The sequence below is a fragment of the Hyla sarda genome, chromosome 7 (assembly GCF_029499605.1).
Source record: "Hyla sarda isolate aHylSar1 chromosome 7, aHylSar1.hap1, whole genome shotgun sequence".
NCBI classification, from domain to species: domain Eukaryota; kingdom Metazoa; phylum Chordata; class Amphibia; order Anura; family Hylidae; genus Hyla; species Hyla sarda.
In genome coordinates, this window is record NC_079195.1 from 66,879,589 (window position 1) to 66,904,122 (window position 24,534).

At 45.4% G+C, this 24,534-nt stretch overlaps 2 protein-coding genes across 9 annotated transcripts in view; one reads left to right on the plus strand and one right to left on the minus strand.

The window, feature by feature from the left end:
- The window catches only part of MYOF (myoferlin), a 228,335-nt gene extending 208,199 nt beyond the window's left edge, over positions 1 to 20,136 (minus strand). For 2 of the 7 annotated variants that reach the window (XM_056529439.1, XM_056529437.1), the window contains exons 1-2: positions 19,920 to 20,136; positions 17,013 to 17,108 (exon numbers count right to left, since the gene is read on the minus strand). In XM_056529439.1, coding sequence (XP_056385414.1) covers positions 17,013 to 17,108; positions 19,920 to 19,969 — 146 coding nt within the window. In that variant the 5' untranslated portion in view covers positions 19,970 to 20,136. Of the gene's footprint in view, positions 1 to 606; positions 658 to 17,012; positions 17,109 to 19,919 lie in introns of those variants that run through there. The other 5 variants (XM_056529444.1, XM_056529446.1, XM_056529440.1 and 2 more) reach the window with 4 other exon arrangements.
- Positions 20,137 to 20,251: 115 nt separating this feature from the next.
- CEP55 (centrosomal protein 55) overlaps positions 20,252 to 24,534 on the plus strand; it is a 39,403-nt gene continuing 35,120 nt past the window's right edge. For both annotated transcript variants that reach the window (XM_056529451.1, XM_056529454.1), the window contains exon 1: positions 20,252 to 20,368. The gene's annotated coding sequence lies outside the window, so the exon portion shown is untranslated. The remainder of the gene's footprint in view (positions 20,369 to 24,534) is intronic.

The following is a 24,534-nucleotide window of genomic DNA, read 5'->3' on the forward strand; positions in this document are numbered from 1 at the left end:
GTATGACGTCAGTCTCCAGGGTCTATTGGTGGTGTATAGAAATGAATGGGGTAGATCTATGACATTGTGATTTTTTGCCCATTGAAATCAATGGGCCCATTGTGGTCTATGGAGATCTAGTGGCAAACGGGGTAGAAGGCTAAACAGCAAGGTCCTGGTAGTAGGATGGGAGACCCTGGTGTGGGTTCAATTTTGGGTTGATATACAGTGTTGGGATTATACTTTAATTAGGATAGACATATATGGGTCAATTGATAGTTAAGAAAGTGTTTGAACCACAGGAGGTAATGTGTGGTATCCAATTGACCTAGTTCCCACGGTTAAAAAAATCATGTCTATCCTAATTAAAGTATATTCCCAACACTGTATATCAACCCAGGAATCGAACCTACACCAGGGTCTCCCATCCAGATTACTACCAGGACCCTGCTGTTTAGCTTTCTACCCCGTTTGCCACAAGATCTCCATAGACCACAATGGGCCCATTGACAGAAATTACCGTGCAACAGAATTTTTCCCTGCGACTAAAACTATGGGGAAAAGTGCAACAGATTAGTACATACCAAGTGAAAAAAAGGTTGAAAACACAAAAAAAGAAATACAAACCGACACTCCATGAGGGCCACTGTCTATATACATTACTATGTAATCCCCTGTGCAGGATAAGTAATGTAATTGTACATAGTGGGGGAGATTAATCAAAAACTGTGCAGAGGAAGAATGGTACAGTTGCCCATGGCAACCAATCACATTGCTTCTTTAACTTTTAAAGAGACCTGTGAAAAATGAAAGAAGCAATCAGATTGGTTGCCATGGGCAACTGCACCACTCTTCCTCTGCACAGTTTTTAATAAATCTCCCTGAGTGACTCCACACCAGCAGCATAAACAAGATAATATTCCTAAACCTGAGTTACATCCTATATTGAATATTGTATCAGGATCAGGAATGATCTGGTATGCTCCAGAAGTGCGCTCACTATTCTGTTATTGTGGAGTCACTATGTATCATTACAGTGGTCCCTCAACATACGATGGTAATCCGTTCCAAATGGACCATCGTTTGTTGAAACCATCGTATGTTGAGGGATCTGTGCAATGTAAAGTATAGGACAGTGGTCTACAAACTGCGGACCTCCAGATGTTGCAAAAAATACAACACCCAGCATGCCCGGACAGCCGTTGGCTGTCCGGGCATACTGGGTGTTGTAGTTTTGCAACATCTGGAGGTCCGCAGGTTGTAGACCACTGTTAGAGAAAGTTGTACTCACCTGTCCCCGCCGCTCCGGACCGTCACCGCTTGCCACCGCTGCCCGGGATGTCACTGTCCATCGCTGCCGCCGCATCCCCGAGGAGCCCCCGACGCTCCAGCATGGCCTCTGCTTCCCCGGCATCCGCGCTCTCCGTTGCCGCCATAACGTCGCTACGCACGCTGCTCCTATTGGATGATGGGACGGCGTGCGCAGCGACGTGATGACGTCAATGGAGAGCGCCAACGATGCAGAGGATCCCGAAGAGGACGCGCCAAAGCCCCGAGGACAGGGTGAGTGACCATCACCGGAGCTCATGGGGCACCGTAAACGGCTATCCGGCGGCAGCTGAAGCAGTCAGCGCTGCCGGATAGCCGTTTATGCGATGGCCTTGACATAAAAATGCATCATATGTTGCCTTTAACATGCGATGGACTCTGAGAGGCCATCGCATGTTGAAATTATCGTATGTCGGGGCCATCGTATGTCGAGGGGTCACTGTACATTACTTATCCTGTACTAATCCTGAGATATATCTTGTATTATACTCCAGAGCTGCACTCACTATTCTGCTGGTGGAGTCGCTATGTACAGCAGAAAGTGCACTAAAATCACCCGGTAAGCGCTGGTTAATCTAACAAAACCTTGCTGGTTTTAAATAATCTTTTGAAAGTACAAGTACACTTTAAAGTTCTTGAGGACACAATAGTTTTCTCCAAGCACTTGATAAGAAGACTTTAGTCATATATTAGTTTCAGAATTCTTTTCATTCCTCCTTAGATCTCAGAGTATCATGCAACTTAATGAAGTGGCAAATACAGGGAGTTCCCTCCTCCATCTCCCCATAGTTTACTTTAGAGGAAAATGCTGCTCTGACATTAAAGTAACACTGTGGAATATCTCAGTGTATATTTATAGCATCTTAATCCCCATAATCCCTGAACAAATTAGTGAGGTGGCAAATTGTGGGATCACTGATGTAAATATCAGCAGGGAGGAGTGAAAGTGCTGAGGCTGGGGCTAGTGATGCCACATGGCCATTGTGGAGTCAGCATTTACTGCTAATGGCAGGAAAAGTAACTTACTTAAAGGGTTACTCCGCCCTTAGACATCTTATCTCCTATCCAAAGCATAGGGGATAAGATGTCCGATTGCAAGCTCCCTGCTTCACCCATTGAGAGCGTCGGGTGCAGAGCCGGAGACTCGTAACATCGCGCCCGCCCCCTGCTTGTGACATCCCGGCCACTCCCCCTCAATGCAAGTCTATAGACTTTGCATTGAGGGTGTGTGGCCATGACGTCACGAGTGGGGCGTGACCGTGATGTCACGAGTCTCCGCCCCGCATCGGCAGTCATCTGGCACGGAGCGAACTTCACCGGATATCTGGGGTGCTGCAGCCGAGATCGCGGGGGTCCCCAGCGGCGGGTCCCCCTTCGATCAGATATCTTATCCCTACCCTTTTGATAGGGAATAAGATGTCTAGGGTTGGAGTACCCCTTTAACTGGGATCTTTAGGGTCCACAAGAGAAAATTCTGAAGTGTGAATGGGAGTTCAGAATCCCATAGAAGTCTTTGGGCTTTAATTTGAGGTGGAACTCTGCAAGCAGAAATTCTGCTGTGTGAATAGATCCTTAGTCTGCATTGGGGAGGAGGAGGACCTATCGGGCCCCCTTAGCTGACAGTTGTCTGCCTTTATAATCGGCCTCTAAACAAACCTCATTCAGGCTAGGTTTCCACTTAGGTCTTTTCTGGTGATTTTTTTTTTTACATGAAAAATATGCAACTAGAAACTTTTGGGTTTTAGTCTTGGCTTTTTTTTCCCTGACAAGTCATGTGATTTGATTCTTTTATAATGTAACTCAAGGATTTCTATTGTAGAAATGGGGGTAAACACCCCCCCAGAAAAAAAGCCAATGCTAAACCCACATGTTTTTTTTTTCTTTTATAGACTTCCATGGGAGAGAAACGCCAAGATTTTGTCTAAAGAAACGTCATAGTCTAAACATACTTCTGAATCTAAAACTGTGAAAAAATGGAAACGATAAGTGAAAAAAATGCTAAAGGAAAAATGACAGTGAGTTTGGTTTTTATAAATCCCTATTGACTTTCAGCTAACAATGGAGTGGCAGTGGATAGATTTGGGAGATCCTTTCTTAACCACTTAAGGATCCAGGGCATACAGGTACATCCCCGTTCCCGAGTCCTTAAGGACTCAGGACGTACCTGTAAGTCCTGAGTCCCTCTATCGGGCTTTAGGAGCGGCATTTGGCTTTCAGGGCATCATTTTAGGCCGAATAGATTATAGGCCGCACTTCATGCCTGTAAAGGGTTTTAGCTGCCAGAACCATACAGAACCCCCACAAGTGACCCCATTTTGGAAACCACGCTCCCTAAGGTATTCACCTAGACCAAAAGTGAGTACTTTGAGTCCTTTTTGTGTAGCTGGAATGGTTACAAAATCAGTGAAAAAATTTAAATTTTCTTTTTTTTTCCCCACAAATGCATCATTTGTGGGACATATTTTTTACATCTGAAATGTAGGAAATGTGCCCCATATTTTATTACCCTGTTTGTCCCGTGTTCTGTAATACCCCCGCTTAGGCCATATTTGGTTGCATGGCCACATGGTGGGACCCAAAAGGAGAGGAGCACCATTTGGCTTTGGGCCATACTTCATCTTGCAAAGCATTCTAGCTGTCAGAACAATACCGCACCCCCCGAAGTGACCCCATTTTCGAAACTACACCCCCTAAAGTATTCACCTAGGGCAAAAGTGAGTACGTTGAGCCCTTATTGTATGGCTAGAATTATTTCAAAGTCTGTGGAAAAAAATTGCACAAATTCTTTATTTGTGGGACATCATTTTGGTAAGTCACTTCTGAAATGGAGGAAATACATTAAACTGCCAAGACCAAAATTTTCTTTGGTCCCAGCAGTGTGGCAGGGTCCCGGCTGTGTGTTACAGCCGAGTCCCTGCCTCGATCTCGTGGGTGAACCATGGATGTGTATACTCGTCATGGTGCGGGAACGTGCATCCTGCCTGGACGTGTATACACGTCTATTGTCATTAAGGGGTTAGGCATACTAATTTTGGTGCATGTAGTTATAATTATTTTAAAGTAGTAAAATAAACAAAACCTACATAAATTGGGTATTCTTGTAATCGTATAGACCTACAGACGGGGCCATGACGTCACAAACCGCCGGCCCCTGTCATCAGCCACAGAGCAAACTTAGCTCTGGAGAGCTGATGACTCGGGGGGCTGCAGGAGAGATCGCGGGGGTCCCCAGCAGCCGGACCCCTGCGATCAGACATCTTATCCCCTATTCTTGGATAGGGGATAAGATGTCTAGGGGCGGAGTACCCATTTAAGGCTCACTATACCCCTTGTTATGTTCTTTGAGGAGTGTAGTTTCAAAAATAGTATGCCATGTGTTTTTTTTTTTCTTTTTGCTGTTCTGGCATCATGGGGGCTTCCTAAATGCGACATGCCCCCCAAAAAAACTATTTGGTGGCTTTTTCTCCTTTTACCCCTTGTAAAAATGAAAAAAAAAAAAAATAATTGGTCTACAAGAACATGTTAGTGTAAAAATTGAAGATCTTACATTTTCTCCTTCAACTTGCTGCTATTCCTCTGAAACACCTAAAGGAATAAAAAACTTACTGAATGTAATTTTGAATACTTTGAGGGGTGCAGTTTTCATAATGGGGTCCATTATGGGGTATTTCAAACATAAAGACCCTCAAATTCACTTCAAAACTGAACTGGTCCCTAAAAAATTCAGATTTTGAAATTTTCCTGAAAAATTGGAAAATTGCTGCTGCACTTTGAAGCCCTCTGATATCTTCAAAAAGTAAAAACCTGTTAACTTTATGATGCAAACATAAAGTAGACATATTGTATATGGGAATCAATATATAATTTATTAGGAATGTCCATTTTCCTTACAAGCAGAGAGCTTCAAAGTTAGAAAAATGCAAACATTTTTAATTTTTCATGAAATTTTGGAATTTTTCACCAAGAAATGATGCAAGTATTGATGAAAATTTACCACAAAAATAAAGCAGAATATATCACAAAAAAAACAATCTTGGAATCAAATTCATAAGTTACAGCATCCCAGAGTTATTAATGCTTAAAGTGACAGTGGTCAGATGTGCAAAAAATGGCCTGGTCCTTGAATGGGCACTGTCAGATCCAAAAACTTTTCATATGTTGTAAAGCATGTATAACCAATAGGTTTTGCAATTGCTTCATTGGAAAATTTTCAGTATTTCATACTGAAATAGCCAGTCAAACAACTGCCCCCCCCCCCTGCCTGCTTGGACACATACTAGTCCTGCTGTGTCCATGCGTCATCACCTATGTCATGGACACACTTCCTTGATTGACAGCTGTGACTGCAGGGCTCATAGCTGGAGGAAAAATCCTCCCACTGTCAGCTTGTGTCCCGCTACTGTCAGTGAGGGGAGTTGTAGTTTTGTGGGAGTTGTAGTTTTGCTAATGCTAGGGGAGATGTGAGCAGACAGCATACTGAGGGAGGGGGCGGAGACCTGCACAATGAGGCCCCGCCCCCTCACTTTGAGAGGAATTTAGACTAGTGAGCTAAATTAAAAGTGTAATAAATAAAGGTGCTAGACACATAAAAATTAGATGTATATGGTCAGGATTAGGTACTGAGTGATATATTAAAAAAATGTTTTTTGTTGGATCTGATGGGTATGCTTTAATGTGAAAATGGGCTTCGTCCCCAAGGGGTTAATCAAAAAAGATTCTGTAAATATCGCTCAGCAGAAAATAGAATAGGCACCACCTGGTGGCCAAAAGAGTTAAAGGTTGTGTAACTTGGAGTCTATACAGGAGATACTGTATATACTGTTAGAATAGCTCACAGTGATCTGTTAGTTTTTACATATTTCATTAACCTTTTCCTATACCCTAATTTGTCATTCATGGTTGGTGTTTAAGATAAGGAATGAGAGATCATTCTGCTGAGACCGGTCACCTGGTCTGGGCTTCCATTCAGAAGATGCAGACTTGTTGAATTTTCGAATGCAGGATAAATGACGAAAAATAATCCAACATGGCAGATAACCTTTTTCCTCAGATATGTGCCGCTCGTTGGAATTTATCATAAGACGATGCCAAGAGTCAGCAGTTAATGCTCCAAGTCTTTTTAGCTGTCTAAAACCTCAGGTTTATGGTCAGGGTGAAGGGGCCGTCCCTCCATGACTACTTATCATCTATCCATGACTTGTTCTCTGTGTAGCATTCCATTATGCTGAAAGGTTGAATCCACAACACTTAAAGGGGTACTCTGCCCCTAAACATCTTATCCCCTATCAAAGGGGTATCTGATCGCAGGGGTCCCGCCGCTGGGGACCCCGCGATCTCAGCTGCGGCACCCCAGACATCCTGTGCACAGAGCGAACTTTGCTCCGTGCCAGATGACTGGCGATGCGGGGCGGAGGTTTGTGATGTCATGGTCATGCCCCCTCAATACGAGTCTCCTTGCTGGTTTATATATATATATATATATATATATATATATATATATATATATATATGAGAGAAAAGGGAGATTTATCAAACCTAAGGCAGAACAGCAGTGGTGCAGTTGCCCATAGCAACCAATCAGATCACTTCTTTATTTTTTTAACCTGTTAAGAACCAAGGACATACAGGTACGCTCTTGTGCCCTGAATCCTTAACTCCCTTAGGAATGGAGCCCATTATAACCCTAAGGACGGGAGCATTTTTTGAAAATCTGACCACTATCACTTTATGCATTAATAACTCTGGGATGCTTTTACTTATAAATTTGATTCCGAGACAGTTTTTTCATGACATATTCTACTTTATGTTAGTGGTAAATTTTCGTCGATACTTGCATAATTTCTTGGTGAAAAATTCCCAAATTTCTGGAAAAATTTGTAAATTTTGCATTTTTCTGACTTTGAAGCTCTCTGCTTGTAAGGAAAAGGGACGTGTCAAATAAATTACATATTGATTCACATACACAATAGCCCTCATTTACTAAAGTCCATCCAACTCTTTTTCTCGGTTATTGCGCCAAAATTTTAGTCGCAACGTCTGTGCAACTATTTATGCGACCAAATTTTATACCGCCATTTTAGAAACCACTCTGGGTGTTTTTCTTTCACTCTGAAATGGGCGTGTTTTATGCAAAAATGGGCATGTTCCCGACAAAAAACAAAAAATATTGGGAGTACAGGGATGTGGAATTCCTATCGCCCGAAGCCCGGGACATGCAGGTTCGGGCACCGGGCAGGTGAATTTTTCCGGCCCTTAGCATGCTGCAATCGCCGAGGCTGGCTATTAACCCTTTAGATCACCACTGTCAAAGCTGACAGCGGCGTCTAAAGGGACATGTGAATGCTCCCTGGCGGGCTAGTGGGGTGGATTGCCCCCCCCCCACAGCGTGATCGCAGGGGGGCGATCCACTATAGAGGTAGCCGGAGGGATTACCTCTGTTCCCTGCTGTCCCGTGGCTCTGTCATTGATAGAGTCTGGCTGGACCAGGCTCTATCAATGGATCGCAGAGCACACAGATCAATGGAGTTCAATAGAACTCTATTCATCTGTATGAGGAATCTAATGATTCCTCGTAAAAGTCTAATAGTGTAAAAAAAAAAAGTTCTAATAAAAGTTTAAAAGACACACATTAACCCCTTCATGTTAAAAGTTCAAATCACCCCCTTTTCCTATATAAAAACATGCAAATATAATAAAAATAAACATATTTGGCATCGCTTCGTGCGTAAATGTACAACCTATTAAAATATAACATTATGTATCTTGTACGGTAAATGTAAAAAAAATAACCAAACCACAGAATTGCAATTTTTATAATATCCCAGAAAAAAAAGTTAAAAAGTGATTAAAATGTCAGATCAATACCAAAATGGTACCAATACATAAAACAGATGATGGTGCAAAAAATGAGCCCTCGTACAGCCTGGTATGCAAAAAAAAAAAAAAAAAAAAAAAGAAGCTGCAGGGGTCATAAAATGGCAATTAAAAAAATTCAAAAAAGTTCAGAATTTTTTTTAAATAAGTAAAACATGACGGAAGCTATACAAATCTGGTATTGCTGTAATCAGGCCGGTCTAAAGTATGAAACCAACACGTTAGCTCAACCACAAGGTAAATGGCGTAGAAAAGAAAACCACCAAATCTGCAAAATTATCTTTTACTATTTCAATTTCACTTCACCTAATATATATATATATATATATTATTTTTTTATTTTTGGCTCAGAGAATATGTTATTGAAAAATTAAAAGGTATCATTATAGTAGGTAGTTATGGGCAATATTAGATTTAAATCAATTTAACACCCAATCTGATAAACAAGGATAATTGTTGTAATGTTTAACAAATTATAACACATGAATACTTTTGATTGATGAAAACATTTTTAAACAAACAAGTCTAAACTATTTTGACTCATACAACTAATTTCTTTAGCTCGAAGTTTGTGCGACACAAAAAACCCCGAAATGCGCGACAGAATAGTAAATAAGCCTGAAAAAAAAGACGAATGATATTGAAATCACTCCAGAATAAACACTCCACTCTTAGTAAATCAGGGCCAATATGTCTACTTTACGTTGGCATCATAAAGTTGACATGTTTTTACTTTTTGAAGACATCAGAGGCTTCAAAGTATAGCAGCAATTTTCCAATTTTTCACGAAAATTTCTAAATCAGAATTTTTCAGGGACCAGTGGTCGCCGGTAATCAGAAAAATCTAAATCTCCATTTTTTTTACACTAACATGTTATTGTAGCCCCATTTTTTTTTTCCATTTTTACAAGGGGTAAAAGGTAAAAACCTTGTAATTCATCTTCTCTTGAGTAAGGAAATGTCTCATATGTGGATGTAAAGTGCTCTGTGGGTGCACTAGAGGGCTCAGAAGGGAAAGGAGCGACAATGGCATTTTGGAGAGCAAATTTTGCTGAAATGGTTTTTGGGGGGCATGTCACATTTAGGAAGCCCCCATGATGCCAGAACAGTAAAAAAAAAAAAAAAACATGGCACACTATTTTGCAAATCCCACCCCTCAAGGAACGTAACAAGGGGTAAATTGAGTCTTTATACCCCACAGATGATTGACGAACTTTCGTTAAATTGGGATGTAAAAATAAAAATAATAGTTTTTTTCAATAAAATGCTGGTGTTACCCCAAATTTTTCATTTTCCCAAGGGGTACCAAGAGGAAAAGCCCCACAAAATTTATAACCCCATTACAGAAATACCCCATATGTGGATGTAAAGTGCTCTGAGGGTGCACTACAATGCTTAGAAGAGAAAAAGATTGTTCAAAAAATCTGTCAGACACCTGTGGGGTGTAAATGCTCACTGCATCCCTTGTTACATTCTTTGTGGGGTGTAGTTTCCAAAATGGGGTCACATGTGGGGAGGGTCCACTGTTCTGGCACCATGGGGGCTTTGCAAACACACATGGTCTTCAATTCCAGCCTAATTCTCTCTCCAAAAGCCCAATAGTGCTCCTTCTCTTCTGAGCATTGTAGTTTGCGCGCAGAGCACTTTACATCCACATATGGGGATTCACTTACTCAGAAAAAATGGGGCTACAAATTTTGGGGGGCTTTTTTTTTCCTATTACCACTTGTGAAAATGAAAAAATTGGGGTAACACCAGCATTTCAGGAAAAAAACTATTTTTTTATTTTCAAGTACAACTTTAATGAAAATTCGTCAAAGACCTGTGGGGTGTTAAGGCTCACTATACCCCTTGTTGCATTCCTTGAGGGGTGTAGTTTCCAATGTGTTTTTTGTGTTCATGTCAGAACTGCTGTAACTATCAGCCACCTCTGTTCAAATCACCAATTTAGGCCTCAAATGTACATGGTGCGCTCTCACTCCTGAGCCTTGTTGTGCGCCAGCAGAGCATTTTACATCCACACATGGAGTGTTTCTGTACTCTGAAGAAATTGCGTTACAAATTAGAAAAAACTTTTTCTCCTTTTATTTCTTGTGACAATGAAAAGTACGGGGCAACACCAGCATGTTATTGTAAAATGTTTTATTTTTTTACACTAACAGGCTGGTGTAGCCCCCAACTTTACCTTTTCATAAGGGGTAAAAGGAGAAAAATCCCCCCAAAATTTGTAACGCAATTTCTCCTGAATATGGAAATACCCCATATGTGGCGCTATGTTACGCCGAGCGCTCCGGGTCCCTGCTCTTCCCCGAAGCGCTCGCGACGTTTCTCTCCCTGCAGCGCCCCCGTCAGACCCGCTGACCGGGAGCGCTGCACTGACATGGCCGGCGGGGATGCGATTCGCATAGCGGGACGCGCCCGCCCGTGAATCGCATCCCAGGTCACTTACCTGTCCCGGTCCCCGGCTGTCATGCTCTGGCGCGCGCGGCTCCGCTCTCTAGGGCGCGCGCGCGCCAGCGCTCTGAGATTTAAAGGGCCAGTGCACCAATGATGGTGCCTGGCCCAATCACCTTGATTAGCTTGCACCTGTGCACTCCCTACTTATACCTCACTTCCCCTGCACTCCCTCGCCGGATCTTGTTGCCTTAGTGCCTTGAGAAAGCTTTACTGTGTTTGTCCATACTGTGTTCCTGACCTCCTGCTATTGCCATATTGACTACAAACCTTGCCGCCTGCCCCGACCTTCTGCTACGTCTGACCTTGCCTCTGCCTAGTCCTTCTGTCCCACGCCTTCTCAGCAGTCAGCGAGGTTGAGCCGTTGCTAGTGGATACGACCTGGTTGCTACCGCCGCAGCAAGACCATCCCGCTTTGCGGCGGGCTCTGGTGAATACCAGTAGCATCTTAGAACCGGTCCACCGGCACGGTCCACGCCAATCCCTCGCTGACACAGAGGATCCACAACCAGCTAGCCGAATCGTGACACGCTAAACTGTTGCCTTGAAATACGACAGGGCACTGAAGTGAGAGAGGCCTAAATTAAGAATTTGCAATAGGAGCAAACCTGGATACAAGAATGGCGCTAGTCTCCACCAAAACCCAACGGCAGTGTTTCCCCAACAGGGTGCCTCCAGCTGTTGCAGTCAATGGCTGTCCGACAATACTGGGAGTTGTTGCAACAGCTGGAGGCTCCGTTTAGGAAGCAATGCCGTATCAGATGTTTTTCATTTTTATTGGGGAGGGGGAGGTGTAAGGGTGTGTATGTGGTGTTTTACTTTTTATTTTGTGTCAGTGTAGAGTAGTGTAGTGTTTTTAGGGTACATTTGCACTGGCAGGGATTCACAGTGAGTTTTCTGCTGGGAGTTTGAACTGCGACAGAAAATTTTTCCACAGCTCACACTTGTAGAAGGAAACTCACTGTAAACCCGTCCGTGTGAATGTACCCTAATCCGTCCGTGTGAATGCGCCCCAAATCTTCAGCTGCTGCAAAACTACAACTCCCAGAATGCACTGACAGACCGTACATGCTGGGAGTTGTAGTTTTGCAACAGCTGTAGGCACACTGGTGGGGAACCACTGAGTTAGGAAACAGATTCTGGCTCAGTGTTTCCCAACCAGTGTGCCTACAGCTGTTGCAAAACTACAATTACCAGCATGCCCAGTCAGTCAGGGATGCTGGGCGGTGTAGTTCTGCAATATCTGGCCCTTCAGATGTCGCAGAACTACAACTCCCAACATGTCTGGACAGTCTGGGCATGCTAGGAGTTGTAGTTATGCAACAACTGGGAAAGAACAGTTTGGAGACCGCTAAGTAGTGGTCTCCAAACTGTAGCCCTCCAGATGTTGCAAAAGTGCAACTCCAAGCATGCCCAGACTGTCCAGGCATGCTGGGAGATGTAGTTCTGCCACATCTGAAGGGCCAGATATTGCAGAACAACACCGCCCAGCATCCCTGTCTGGGCATGCTAGGAATTGTAGTTTTGCAACATCTGGAGAGCTACAGTTTGGAGACCACCGTATAGTGGTCTCCAAACTGTGCCACTTCAGATATTGCAAGACTACAACTCCCAGCATGCCCAGACAGTCAGTGCATGCTGAAAGTTGTAGTTTTGCAACATCTGGAGGACCACAGTTTGGAGACCACTAGACAGTGGTCTCCAAACTGTGGCCCTCAAGATATTGCAAAACCACTACTCCCAGCATGCCCAGACAGCCTTTGGCTCCCTGGGCATGCAGGGAGTTGCAGTTTTGCAACTTTTAGAAGGCCGCCGCTGCTGCTCCGATGCCGCACGGTAAGCCGGCCATGCTCCTCCCCTTGCCCCATTTGTTCCCCCCACTCTGGCCGGACATCGATCAGTGGGCAGAGTGGGGGAACTTTAACCCCCCCCCCCTGCCCCCAACTACCATTGGTCGGTCAGTTCTGACCAACCAATGGCAGGGGATAGGAGGAGGGGCACCCCTGCCACCCCACTCCTATCCTTCAGGATGATCGAGCCTGTCTCTGACAGCTCCAATCATTCTTATTTTCCGGGTGATCAGGTCACCAGTGACCCGATTGGCCAGGAATTGCCGCAAATCGCCGGTCTAAATCGACCGGCGATTTGCAGAGATCGCCGACATGGGGGGTGGGTCTCAGGACCTCCCTGGGCATTGCCATGGGATGCCTGCTGATAGATATCAGCAGTCATCCCGGTCCGATAACCAATTGGTGATCGTAAATACGGAGGGCGTACAGGTACGCCCTCCGTCCTTAAGCACCAGGATGCGAGGGCGTAGTGCAGGAGTTGCGCTTGCTTCAGAGCAGTGAGTGTCAGTTACTATCAATAGCCGAACACTTATTGCTAATGACCGTTGCTGGTCATTTAACCCTTTAGACACTGTGATCAAGACCGATCACAGTGTCTAAAGTTAAAGTAAAACATCTGCGGTAACTCAGAGCAGCTCACCGAACTGATGTGATAGAGGGGGTACCATGAGCTTAAATGGCGAAGGAGGGTCTCCTGCCTCCTGCAAACAATCTCCGATTTACTGATGTATCTTGGCTCAGCCAGGTTACATCAGTGGATCGCCGATCACACTGTATAATGCTATGCCATAAGCATAGCATTATACAGTAAACGCAATCTAATTATTGCATGGGGACTTAAAAAGTGTTATATAAAAAAAAGTTTCTAAAATTATATAAAACCCCCTCCTAATCACCCTTATTTTCCTGTTTTACAAAAAAAAGAAAAAGTTACATATTTGGTATAGCTGCAAAAAATGAGCCTTGATATATCCCTGTATAGAGAAAAATAAAAGTTATAGGGGTCAGATAAGGTGCACTGCGTAAAAACCTAACCCCCAAAAGTAGCAAAATTGCAGTTTTCTTATAATTTTCCACCAGTAAATATTTTAGTTTTATGGTAAAATAAAAGATGTAATTACAAAGTACAACTGGTCGCGCAAAAAACAAGCCCTCAAATGGGTCTGTAGGTGAAAAAATAAAAAAGTCATGGATTTTAACCTTTTTAAGGACAAAAGGCATACATGTCCGCCCTTGTCTCACTTACCTTCTATGACACACGCTCAGAAGCTAAGCGCATTGTTACGCCGAGCGCTCCGGGTCCCTGCTCCTCCCCGGAGCACTTGCGGCGTCTCTCTCTCTGCAGCGCCCCGGTCAGACCCGCTGACCGGGAGCGCTGCACTGACATTGCCGGCGTGGATGTGATTCGCATAGCGGGACGCGCCCGCTCACGAATCGCATCCCAAGTCACTTACCCGTCCCGGTCCCCGGCTGTCACGTCCTGGCGCGCGCGGCTCCGCTCCTTGGGGCGCGCGCGCGCCAGCTCTCTAAGATTTAAAGGGCCAGTGCACCAATGATTGGTGCCTGGCCCAATCAGCCTAATTAGCTTCCACCTGCTCCCTGTCCATATTACCTCACTTCCCCTGCACTTCCTTGCCGGATCTTGTTGCCTTGTGCCAGTGAAAGCGTTTAGTGTTCTCCAAAGCCTGTGTTCCAGACCTTCTGCTATTCCTATTTGACTACGAACCTTGCCGCCTGCCCCGACCTTCTGCTACGTCTGACCTTGCCTCTGCCTAGTCCTTCTGTCCCACGCCTTCTCAGCAGTCAGCGAGGTTGAGCCGTTGCCGGTGGATACGACCTGGTTGCAACCGCCGCAGCAAGACCATCCCGCTTTGCGGCGGGCTCTGGTGAATACCAGTAGCATCTTAGAACCGGTCCACCGACACGGTCCACGCCAATCCCTCGCTGACACAGAGGATCCACATCCAGCCTACCGAATCGTGACAGTAGATCCGGCCATGGATCCCGCTGAGGTGCCGCTGCCAAGTCTCGCTGACCTATCCACGGTGGTCGCTCAGCAATCGCAGCAAATTGCCCAACAAGGACAGCAGCTGTCGCAGTTGACACATTACTGCAACTTCTGCCACTGCTACAGCAGCAACCATCTCCTCCGCCAGCTCCTGCACCTCCTCCGCAGCGAGTGGCCGCTCCTAGCCTCCGCTTGTCCCTGCAGGACAAATTTGATGGGGACTCTAGACTCTGCCGTGGCTTTCTGTCTCAATGTTCCCTATATGGAGATGTTGTCGGACCAATTTCCTACAGAACGGTCTAAGGTGGCGTTCGTAGTGAGTCTTCTGTCTGGAAAGGCCTTGTCTTGGGCCACACCGCTCTGGGACTGCAATGATCCTGCCACAGCCACAGTCCAGTCCTTCTTCGCTGAAGTCCATAGTGTCTTCGAGGAACCAGCCCAAGCTTCTTCTGCCAAGACTGCCCTGCTGAACCTGGTCCAGGGTAATTCTTCAGTAGGCGAGTACGCCATCCGATTTCGTACTCTCGCTTCCGAATTATCTTGGAACAATGAGGCTCTCTGCGCGACCTTTAAAAAAGGCCTATCCAGTAACATCAAGGATGTGCTGGCCGCACGAGAGATTCCTGCCAACCTGCAAGAACTTATCCATTTGGCCACCCGCATTGACATGCGTTTTTCTGAGAGACACCAGGAGCTCCGCCAGGAAAAAGACCTTGCTCTCTGGGCACCTCTCTCACAGTATCCTTTGCAATCTACCCCTGTGCCTCCCGCCGAGGAGGCTATGCAAGTGGATCGGTCTCGTCTGACCCATGAAGAGAGGACTCGCCGTAGGGATAAAAATTTATGTCTGTACTGAGCCAGTACCGAACATTTCTTGGTGGATTGCCCTATTCGCCCTCCACGTCTGGTAAACGCACGCACGCACCCAGCTCACGTGGGTGTGGCGTCTCTTGGTACAAAGTCTGCTTCTCCACGTCTCACTGTGCCCGTGCGGATTTCTCCTTCTGCCAACTCCTCCTTCTCAGCCGTGGCCTGCTTGGACTCTGGTGCTTCTGGAAATTTTATTCTGGACTCTTTGGTGAATAAGTTCTGCATCCCGGTGACCTGTCTCGTCAAGCCGCTCTACATTTCTTCGGTCAACGGAGTAAAGTTTGACTGTACTGTGCGTTACCGCACAGAACCCCTCTTAATGTGCATTAGACCCCATCACGAAAAGATTGAATTGTTCGTCCTTCCCAACTGCACCTCTGAAGTCCTCCTCGGTCTGCCATGGCTCAAGCATCATTCTCCCACCCTTGACTGGACCACTGGGGAGATCAAGAATTGGGGCCCTGCTTGCCGCAAGAAATGCCTCACGTCTGCTCCCAGTCCCGTCAGGCAAGCCTCAGTGCCTCCTCCTACACCTGGTCTCCCCAAGGCCTATCAGGACTATGCTTTGCCTCCCCATAGCCCCCGTCCTGGTAACATTCTGCCCCGTGCCAAGCTTCACCCTCTGCCCTCCCTCCCCATTCCCACTCCTTCTGAACTGCCTGCCTTTGATGAGGAAACCCTACAATCGCTCCCAGTGTCCTCGTCCCACGTGAAGCAGTTACCGGACAAAAAAAGGGGGAGACCTAAGGGGGGGGGGGGGGGTACTGTTACGCCGAGCCCTCCGGGTCCCTGCTCCTCCCCGGAGCGCTCGGCACAGCGCCCCGGTCAGACCCGCTGACCGGGAGCGCTGCACTGACATTGCCGGCGGGGATGCGATCCGCATAGTGGGACACGCCCGCTCGCGAATCGCATCCCAAGTCACTTACCCGTCCCGGTCCCCGGCTGTCACGTCCTGGCGCGCGCGGCTCCGCTCCTTGGGGCGCGCGCGCGCCAGCTCTCTAAGATTTAAAGGGCCAGTGCACCAATGATTGGTGCCTGGCCCAATCAGCCTAATTAGCTTCCACCTGCTCCCTGTCCATATTACCTCACTTCCCCTGCACTTCCTTGCCGGATCTTGTTGCCTTGTGCCAGTGAAAGCGTTTAGTGTTCTCCAAAGCCTGTGTTCCAGACCTTCTGCTATTCCTATTTGACTACGAACCTTGCCGCCTGCCCCGACCTTCTGCTACGTCTGACCTTGCCTCTGCCTAGTCCTTCTGTCCCACGCCTTCTCAGCAGTCAGCGAGGTTGAGCCGTTGCCGGTGGATACGACCTGGTTGCTACCGCCGCAGCAAGACCATCCCGCTACTGGTTAGCATCTTAGAACCGGTCCACCGACACGGTCCACGCCAATCCCTCGCTGACACAGAGGATCCACATCCAGCCTGCCAAATCGTGACACGCATGTCACAGCAGGATGTTCCCAGCGGCTATCAGGTGCCAGGACCTATGGCTAATGCCGGGCATCACCGATCGTTGGTAATGCCCGTCATTAACCCTTTAGATGCCGCAATCAAAATTGAAAAAAAAATAAACAATCCTGGCTGCTCAGGATCCACAGTGAAACAATGGTGTCCCCTGATCAGCTGAGAGGACGGCCTGAGGGCCCTTACCTGCCTTCTCGCCATCCCATAGGTGCCTCGATGCTCCAGTCGACCATGGTAAATACCAAAGTCCAGAATTGCGTATTATTGGTCACTCTGTATACCCTAAAAAAAATTATAAAAAGCAATCAAAAAAGCCCCATCAAAACCAAAAGGGCACCGATAAAAACTACAGATCACGGCGCAAAAAATGAGCCCTCACAAATCCCAGTATATGGAAAAATTAAACAGTTAAAGGGACCAGATGACATTTTTATACATGCTAATTTCCGCACAAAAAGTTATTTTTTAAAAGCAGTAAAACAAAATAAAGCCTATATAAATTGTGTATCATTTTAATCGTATGGATCTACAGAATAAAAATAAGGTGTCATTTTTACCGAAAAGTGCACTGCATAGAATCGGAAGCCCCCAAAAGTTACAAAATGGCATGTTTTTTTTTTTTTTTTCAGTTTTACCCCACAAATATATATGTATATATATATATATATATATATATATATTTTTTTTTTTTTTGTTTTTTTTTGTTTCGCCACAGATTTTGTGGTGAAATGATTGATGCAAAAAACAAGCCCTGATATGGGTCTATAGGTGCAAAATTGAAAGCATTATGATTTTTAGAAGGGGAGGAGGAAAAAACTATACAATAAAAATGGCCTGGTCCTTAAATGGGCACTCTTATTAAAATATTTATTGCTATTGAACTCCTTATGGTAAATAAAAAAAATCTTTCTAATGTACTTTGTTAAAAGAAAAAAAAATTAAGTTTTCTATATTTATTTGTGTTTAAAAAAGCTGCCACTAGGTGTCTCCCTACTTGTTCAGAGCACATTTCCCCCATCTCTTGCACAGACTTTGGACTCCTGCTGGCCTGCCGGAAGTCCAAAAGCAGGAAATGCAGACTGGAGTGCTGGGGTGAAGGGAGAGGGGGGTGGGAGTCAGCCTTAACCAATTATAGCTCATCTCACACTAAACTGCTCTGGGCTGTGTGTAGCAAAGTAAGGGAAGAAGTTCTACCCTGTATGGCTTCAGATGATGTCATGTCTGCTGGGGAACACTCCTTCTCAGTCTGTAAATCTGAATAAGACTGAGCAGAAAATAATACACAAAATAAAGGCAGGGGGTGGTTTATCATGATGGGGGCAGTGAACTGGGAGGATTATAAAATATAACAAGATCATGAAAGATACTCTTTAACCCCTTAACGACCATGGACGTAAATGTAGGTCCTGGCTTGGCGATACTTTGCAAACCAGGACGTACATTTACGTCCTGTGTATGACCACGAGCTCGCGTCATGCACGGCAGGTTCTGGCTGCTATCAGCATCTGAGGACCCGCCGGTAATGGCCAACATCTGCCATGGTGCGGACGTCTACCATTAACCCCTTCAGATGCCGTGATCAATGCAGATCATGGCATCTGCGGCAATGCGCATGTTAAAATAGATGATCAGATCACCCGCAGCGCTGCCGCGGCGAACCGATCATCTGGAATGGCGGACGGAGGTCCCCCTCACCTGCCTCCATCCGTCTCCCGGCGTCTTCTGCTCTGGTCTGAGATCAAGCAGACCAGAGCAGAAGATAGCTGATAATACTGATCAGTGCTATGCCCTATGCATAGCACTGCACAGTATTAGCAATCAAATGATTGCCATAAATAGTCCCCTATGGGGACATAAAAAGTGTTTAGAAAAAAAATTAGAAAAATCCCCTCCCCCAATAAAAATGAAAATTGTCTGTTTTTCCCATTTTACCCCAAAAAAGCGTAATTTTTCTATAAACATATTTGGTATCGCCGCATGCGTAAATGTCTGAACTATCAAAATATAATGTTAATGATCCCGTACGGTGAATGGCATAAATGTAAAAAAAAACTCCAAAAATGCTGCTTTTTTGTCACATTTAATTCCAAAAAAAAAACTAATAAAAAATTATGTAAAAGTTTTATATTTGCAATTGTGGTATAGATAAAAAGTACAGATGACGGCGCAAAAAATTAGCCCTCATACCGCCCTATATACGGAAAAATGAAAAAGTTATAGGTGGTCAAAATAGGGCAATTTTGGATTACTGATTTTGTACAAAAAGTTTTAGATTTTTTTTAAGCGGCACAAAAATATAAAAGTATCTAGCCATGGGTATAATTTTAATCGTATTGACCCACAGAATAAAGAACACGTCATTTCTACCGTAAAGTGTACAGTGCAAAAACGAAACCCTCCAAAATGTGCAAAATTTTGGTTTTCATTTAAATTGTAGATGGAAATATAAAGGAGTTATGGATTTTAGAAGGTGAGGAGGAAAAAATGCAAAAATAAAATTGGCCTGGTCCTTAAAGGAGTAGTCCAGTGGTGAAAAACTTATCCCCTATCCTAAGGATAGGGGATAAGTTTGAGATCGCAGGGGGTCCGACCGCTGGGGCCCCCTGCGATCTCTCTGTATGGGGGCCAGGCTCTCCGGCCAGATATCGGGTGTCGACCCCCGCACGAAGCAGCGGCTGACACGCCCCCTCAATACATCTCTATGGAAGAGTCGGAGATTGCCGAAGGCAGCGCTCCGGCTCTGCCATAGAGTTGTATTGAGGGAGCGTGTTGGCCGCCACTTCGTGCGGGCGTCGACACGCCCCCTTCGCATGGGCTGCCGGGGCCCCGTACAGGAGATCGCAGGGGGCCCCAGCGGTTGACCCCCCGCGATCTGCAACTTATCCCCTATCCTTAGGATAGGGGATAAGTTGTTCACCACTTGTTAATACTGGACTACTCCTTTAAGGTGAAAATGGGCTTGGTCCTTAAGGGGTTAAAAGGCGATGAGGAATACACGAAAGTGGAAAAATTAAAATGGCGTTTCTTTAAGGGGTTAAAAAAAAGGCAGCTGAAAATGAAAGCTGGAATCTGATTGGCTTCTATGGGTAATACCTCTCCCCCCATGTTCTTACATCAATGCTCGTCCCAGTACATGGCGTCATCCCTTTCTGACTGATACTGACATGTGGGGCCACAAATAAAAAGTGAATGGGGCCACACACTGCCCTGCGGTACTACTTCTTGCACAGTGCTCCCCATCTGTTGCTCTACAGCGGTTACAAAACTACAACTCCCGGCATGCCCTGAAAGCCTTCATAGAAAGAGGCTGCTATGGGTTTTACACTAAGAATCCCTCCCCCCGAGCGCAGATCACTGCTAGATCAGAGAACGCGAGCGGCTTAGATTGTCCCTTCTCTGACACCGTCCTTCTGTCTGTGTGGAGACAGGCTTGTCAGGTGACGTCACCGCGCACGGCGCGTTTTTCAAACAGCCCGGAAGTGAGCGCTTGTTGTGATGCGGGAGGACTCCGGGCAGGTGCTGTCTCTGCTCTGCGCTCTCAGGTCAGTGTTCACAATGAGCGGCTTTTAGCTCCATATGTGACAGTATGCGGGCTGCGTTATCCTATAGGTTTTTGTATAGGTTATGTGCATTGTATATTCTGTGTGTTTCTGCTTCTATTAAGCTATATAGATAGCACAAAGCTTGTATACACTGTGTTGCCCAACCTGTGCCTCTCCAGCTGCTGCAGAACTACAACTCCCATCATGCCCAGACAGCCGAAGGCTGTCTGGGCATGATGGGAGTTGTAGTTCTGCAGAAACTCCTAACAATGATAGGAGTTGTAGTTTTGAAACAAATAAAGATCCTCCGGTTGGGGAATAGAGCTTTAGGGTCTGAGGCGGCCATGTCTCATCCTGGCATACAGACCTGGTCTGGACTGGGTGGTGTTCACACATCTGGACCCCCAGCCAGGACACTGATCTGAGTGGCTCCTATTCCAGCAGGTCTGGGGGCCATTGCCGCACACTAAGGCACTGATCACATGATGGGTTATTCCTTCAGAAAAAATGACATTGCAGATTTGTTAGAGGATCTGCAGAAGAAATCCATGGCAAACCTTCCGAAAATGGTCATCAGTGTGACCCTCCCTAACCTGTTGGTAGAGCGGTGTAGTGCGGGTGACACTGATGACAACCATACCTGAGCTGCATTCACACCACATTTTTGCAATACAGTTCCTGTATCAGGTTTTCAATAAAAAAAAAATAAATGGATTCCTCAAAACCAGACTAAACTGTATCAAAATGAGTGTACAAATTTTATTCTGTATACGGTTTGAAGAATGATGTCCGGTTGCATTTTATTTATTTTTTAAGATAAACGTATACCTTTTTACATTTTCACTCCATTATGAACAAAGTTTCACTTGTTTGATTGAAATTCCAAGTAAACTGTGCAAAGTCTAAAACCGGATGGTGAAAACCGGATGGAACCGTATGCACATACGGTTCTGTACAGTTCCCATGTAAAAATAAAAAAAAACATTTTTTTTTTTTTTTGAAGTGTGGTAGGCTACGGTTTTAAGTACGGAAAAAAATGGACAAAACCGTACAGGATGCAAAACGGACTCAACCGGATGCATAGTTTGACATACGGTTTTCAATGGAGAGTCAATGCATACGGTTTTCAATACTGTTCTGTACAGTTTTCAAATTGAAAATGTATACGGGAATTGTATTGCAAAAACGTGGTGTGAACCCAGCCTTACCTGTCCCTGTTCTGTGGTTCCGTTATCTTTGTCAGTATCCTCCGTTGTGGCGGCGGCCTTGCAACATGTGTGTCTCCTGATGTCACTGCTGCTGTTTCCTCAGGCCTGCTTGCAGTGGGGAACAGCAGAGAAGCAGCAGCGGTGATGTCAGGAAGCTCATCCCATGCCCCAAGCCTGCTGCCCAAATGGAAGATAGTGGGACCACAGAACCGGGACAGGTAAGTATGGTTATAATCAGTGTCACCAGCGCTACACACCTGTACCAGCGGGTTAGTGCAGATGACACTGATGACAGTTTTCCTTCAGGTGGATTTAAAGGGTAGCTCCCACCATCCATTTTTTTTTTTTCTTTTTTTCTGTCCCTGCCTATTGCCCATCTATCCCTAACCCCCTCCCTGCCTTTACATTTTTTTTAAAAACTATATTAAAATGGCTTTTTGTCTGCCTGGTAGTGTGCTCACTACCAGGCAGACTTCCCCAGCAGGCGTGACGTCACTGATGCCTGCTGGGGCCGACACTTCCGCCCTTAGTTCACTATGCAGAGTGCCTCCAGCTGTTTCACCACTACAATTCCCAGCTTGCCCTTACATCTACTGGCTGTCAGGGCATTCTGGGAGTTGTTGTGGTGAAACAGCTGGAGACACCCTGTGGTGAAAACAATAACTTTGTTAGCGCAGCAGTGCTACTCCGCTCCCGTCCCCCCCCCCCCCCAGCCTCTAGTGCTGAGTAGCGGCGGTGCTCCCCCGAACCCCGCTTCTCCCACCCCATTCCTCTAGTGCAGAGAGCAGATTTACCCATCTGGAGGATCAGCGCAGCAATGAGTGCGCGCACTGCCTCCAGACAGGGTAACGGGGCGGACGGGGGCCATGCGCGAGGCCTGTGGAGCTGGCCAATGTGCGCAGCCCCAGCTATCAGCGTGCTCGCTCTCGCCTGTTTCTGCAGCTAGGACCGCTCTCTATAGACAGCGCTGCATTTCCCATCGGATTCTGCTGTAAGAAAATTACAATTCTTTCTGCGGAGGCCGAAATTTTAATTTTTTAAATGTTTGGCAATGTGACTCAAAATTTGCGAGCAAAATTTTTTCACATATTTCTGCTCGGAAATTCTGCAATGGGAACAAGGGCCCTTATTTACTAAGAGTGTTGTGTAGGTTTCTTTGTGAGTTTTAATTCACTACAATTTATTTTCCACGGTATTTACTAAGGTTTCCCTACATTTTCCACTTTCCCTACACTTTTCTGTTTTTACACCTGCTCTGATCCGTCTGGTTTTCCTCAACTCAAATCCAGCACATTTTATGTGGAAAACGTAGTAAACATGTTGGGTTTTTGTGAAAATGTCAGGAACACGCCCCTTTTCGGAGACCACGCCAGCTTTTCCTGATGGCAGTCCCTTTTTCATGTTTTCTTAGCAAAATGGAGAGTTAGTCTGCTTTTTTTTTTTCTCCAATTCTGGCGCAGACAGAATTTCTGACACAATGCGCCAGAATCTGGTGCTCAACCCGACAAAACATGTTGGGTTTGCAATAGTAAATGAGAGCCAAGGTCTAAGAGCTGATTCACATGTTCTTGGGAGCGGTTTGTCTCTCAGGGACCAGACACGTATCACCTATTATGAAGATAAATCTTGTTTCTAAGGCTTTGTGGAGTGGATGCAAACGTATATTGTAACAGAAGGCAGAGGATGCTATTCATTTCAATGGGGCGTACAGAGTCGGCTGCATTCGCTATTTGAAATGGACTCGACAATGCAGCAGACCAAGCTTTTGAGTCTGCACAAAACGGTGCATACGGCCCTGACTAAGTCACAAATGAACTGATTGGGCCATTGAAATGAATGATATCCATTGTACTCCATTACAGTGTGCTTAGGCAACTTTTTCGGAATGCCAACGAATAAGTCTGATGGAATCACTAACACAGTGTGGACCTGGCCTTATAGAGGTGTCCCCTTTTGTGGAGTCTTGTCTATTAGCCAAAGTAAAACAGGGTCACATAGGAGGACTTGACATACCTGTACAGTAGGAGTAGTGGGATGGCTTTGATAATATAAGAAGCATTAGTAGGACCTTAAAGGGGTACTCCGGCCCTAAGACATCTTATCCCCTATCCAAAGGATAGGGGATAAGATGTCTGACCGCGGGGGTACCGCCGCTGGGGACCCCTGCAATCTTGCATTCGGCACCCGCCTCTTTGAGCTGCACACCGCGGTGCCAGCTCACAAACTGCCGGGTGCTGACCATGGGGCCGGAGTATCGCGACGTCACGACTCTGCCCCCCGTGTGACGTCACGACTCTGCCCCCCTGCTATGCAAGTCTATGGGAGGGTGGGATAAGATGTCCAGGGGTGTGGAAATTTAATAAAAAAACTACTTATCCACAGGACTAAAACAGAACAAAATCTACTTGTCCTTCATGACGATCCACTTGTCCGGGCCAATTTTCGCTTTTACACTCTCGTTTTTTCCTCCTCTCCCTATAATAGCCATAACTACCTACTATAATGATACCTTTAAATTTTTCAATAACATATTCTCTGAACCAAAATATATATATGTGAAGTGAAATAGTAAAAGATAATTTAGCAAATTAGCAAGTTTTCTTTTCTATGCCATTTACCTTGTGGTTGAGCTAACATGTTGTTTTGATACTTTAGAATGGCCTGATCACAGCGATACCAGATTTGTATAGTTTTCGTCATGCTTTACAAATTAAAAAAAAATTCTGAACTTTTTTGAATTTTTTTAATTGCCATTTTCTGGCCCCCGTAGCTTATTTATTTATTTTTTTTCCACATACCAGGCTGTATGAGGGCTTTTTTTTTTTTTTTTTTTTTTTTTTTTTTTTTTTTTGCATCATAGTCTGTTTTTTGTATCGGTACCATTTTGGTATTGATCTGACTTTTTTAAATCACTTTTTAACTCTTTTTCTTGGATATTATAAAAATTGCAATTCTGTG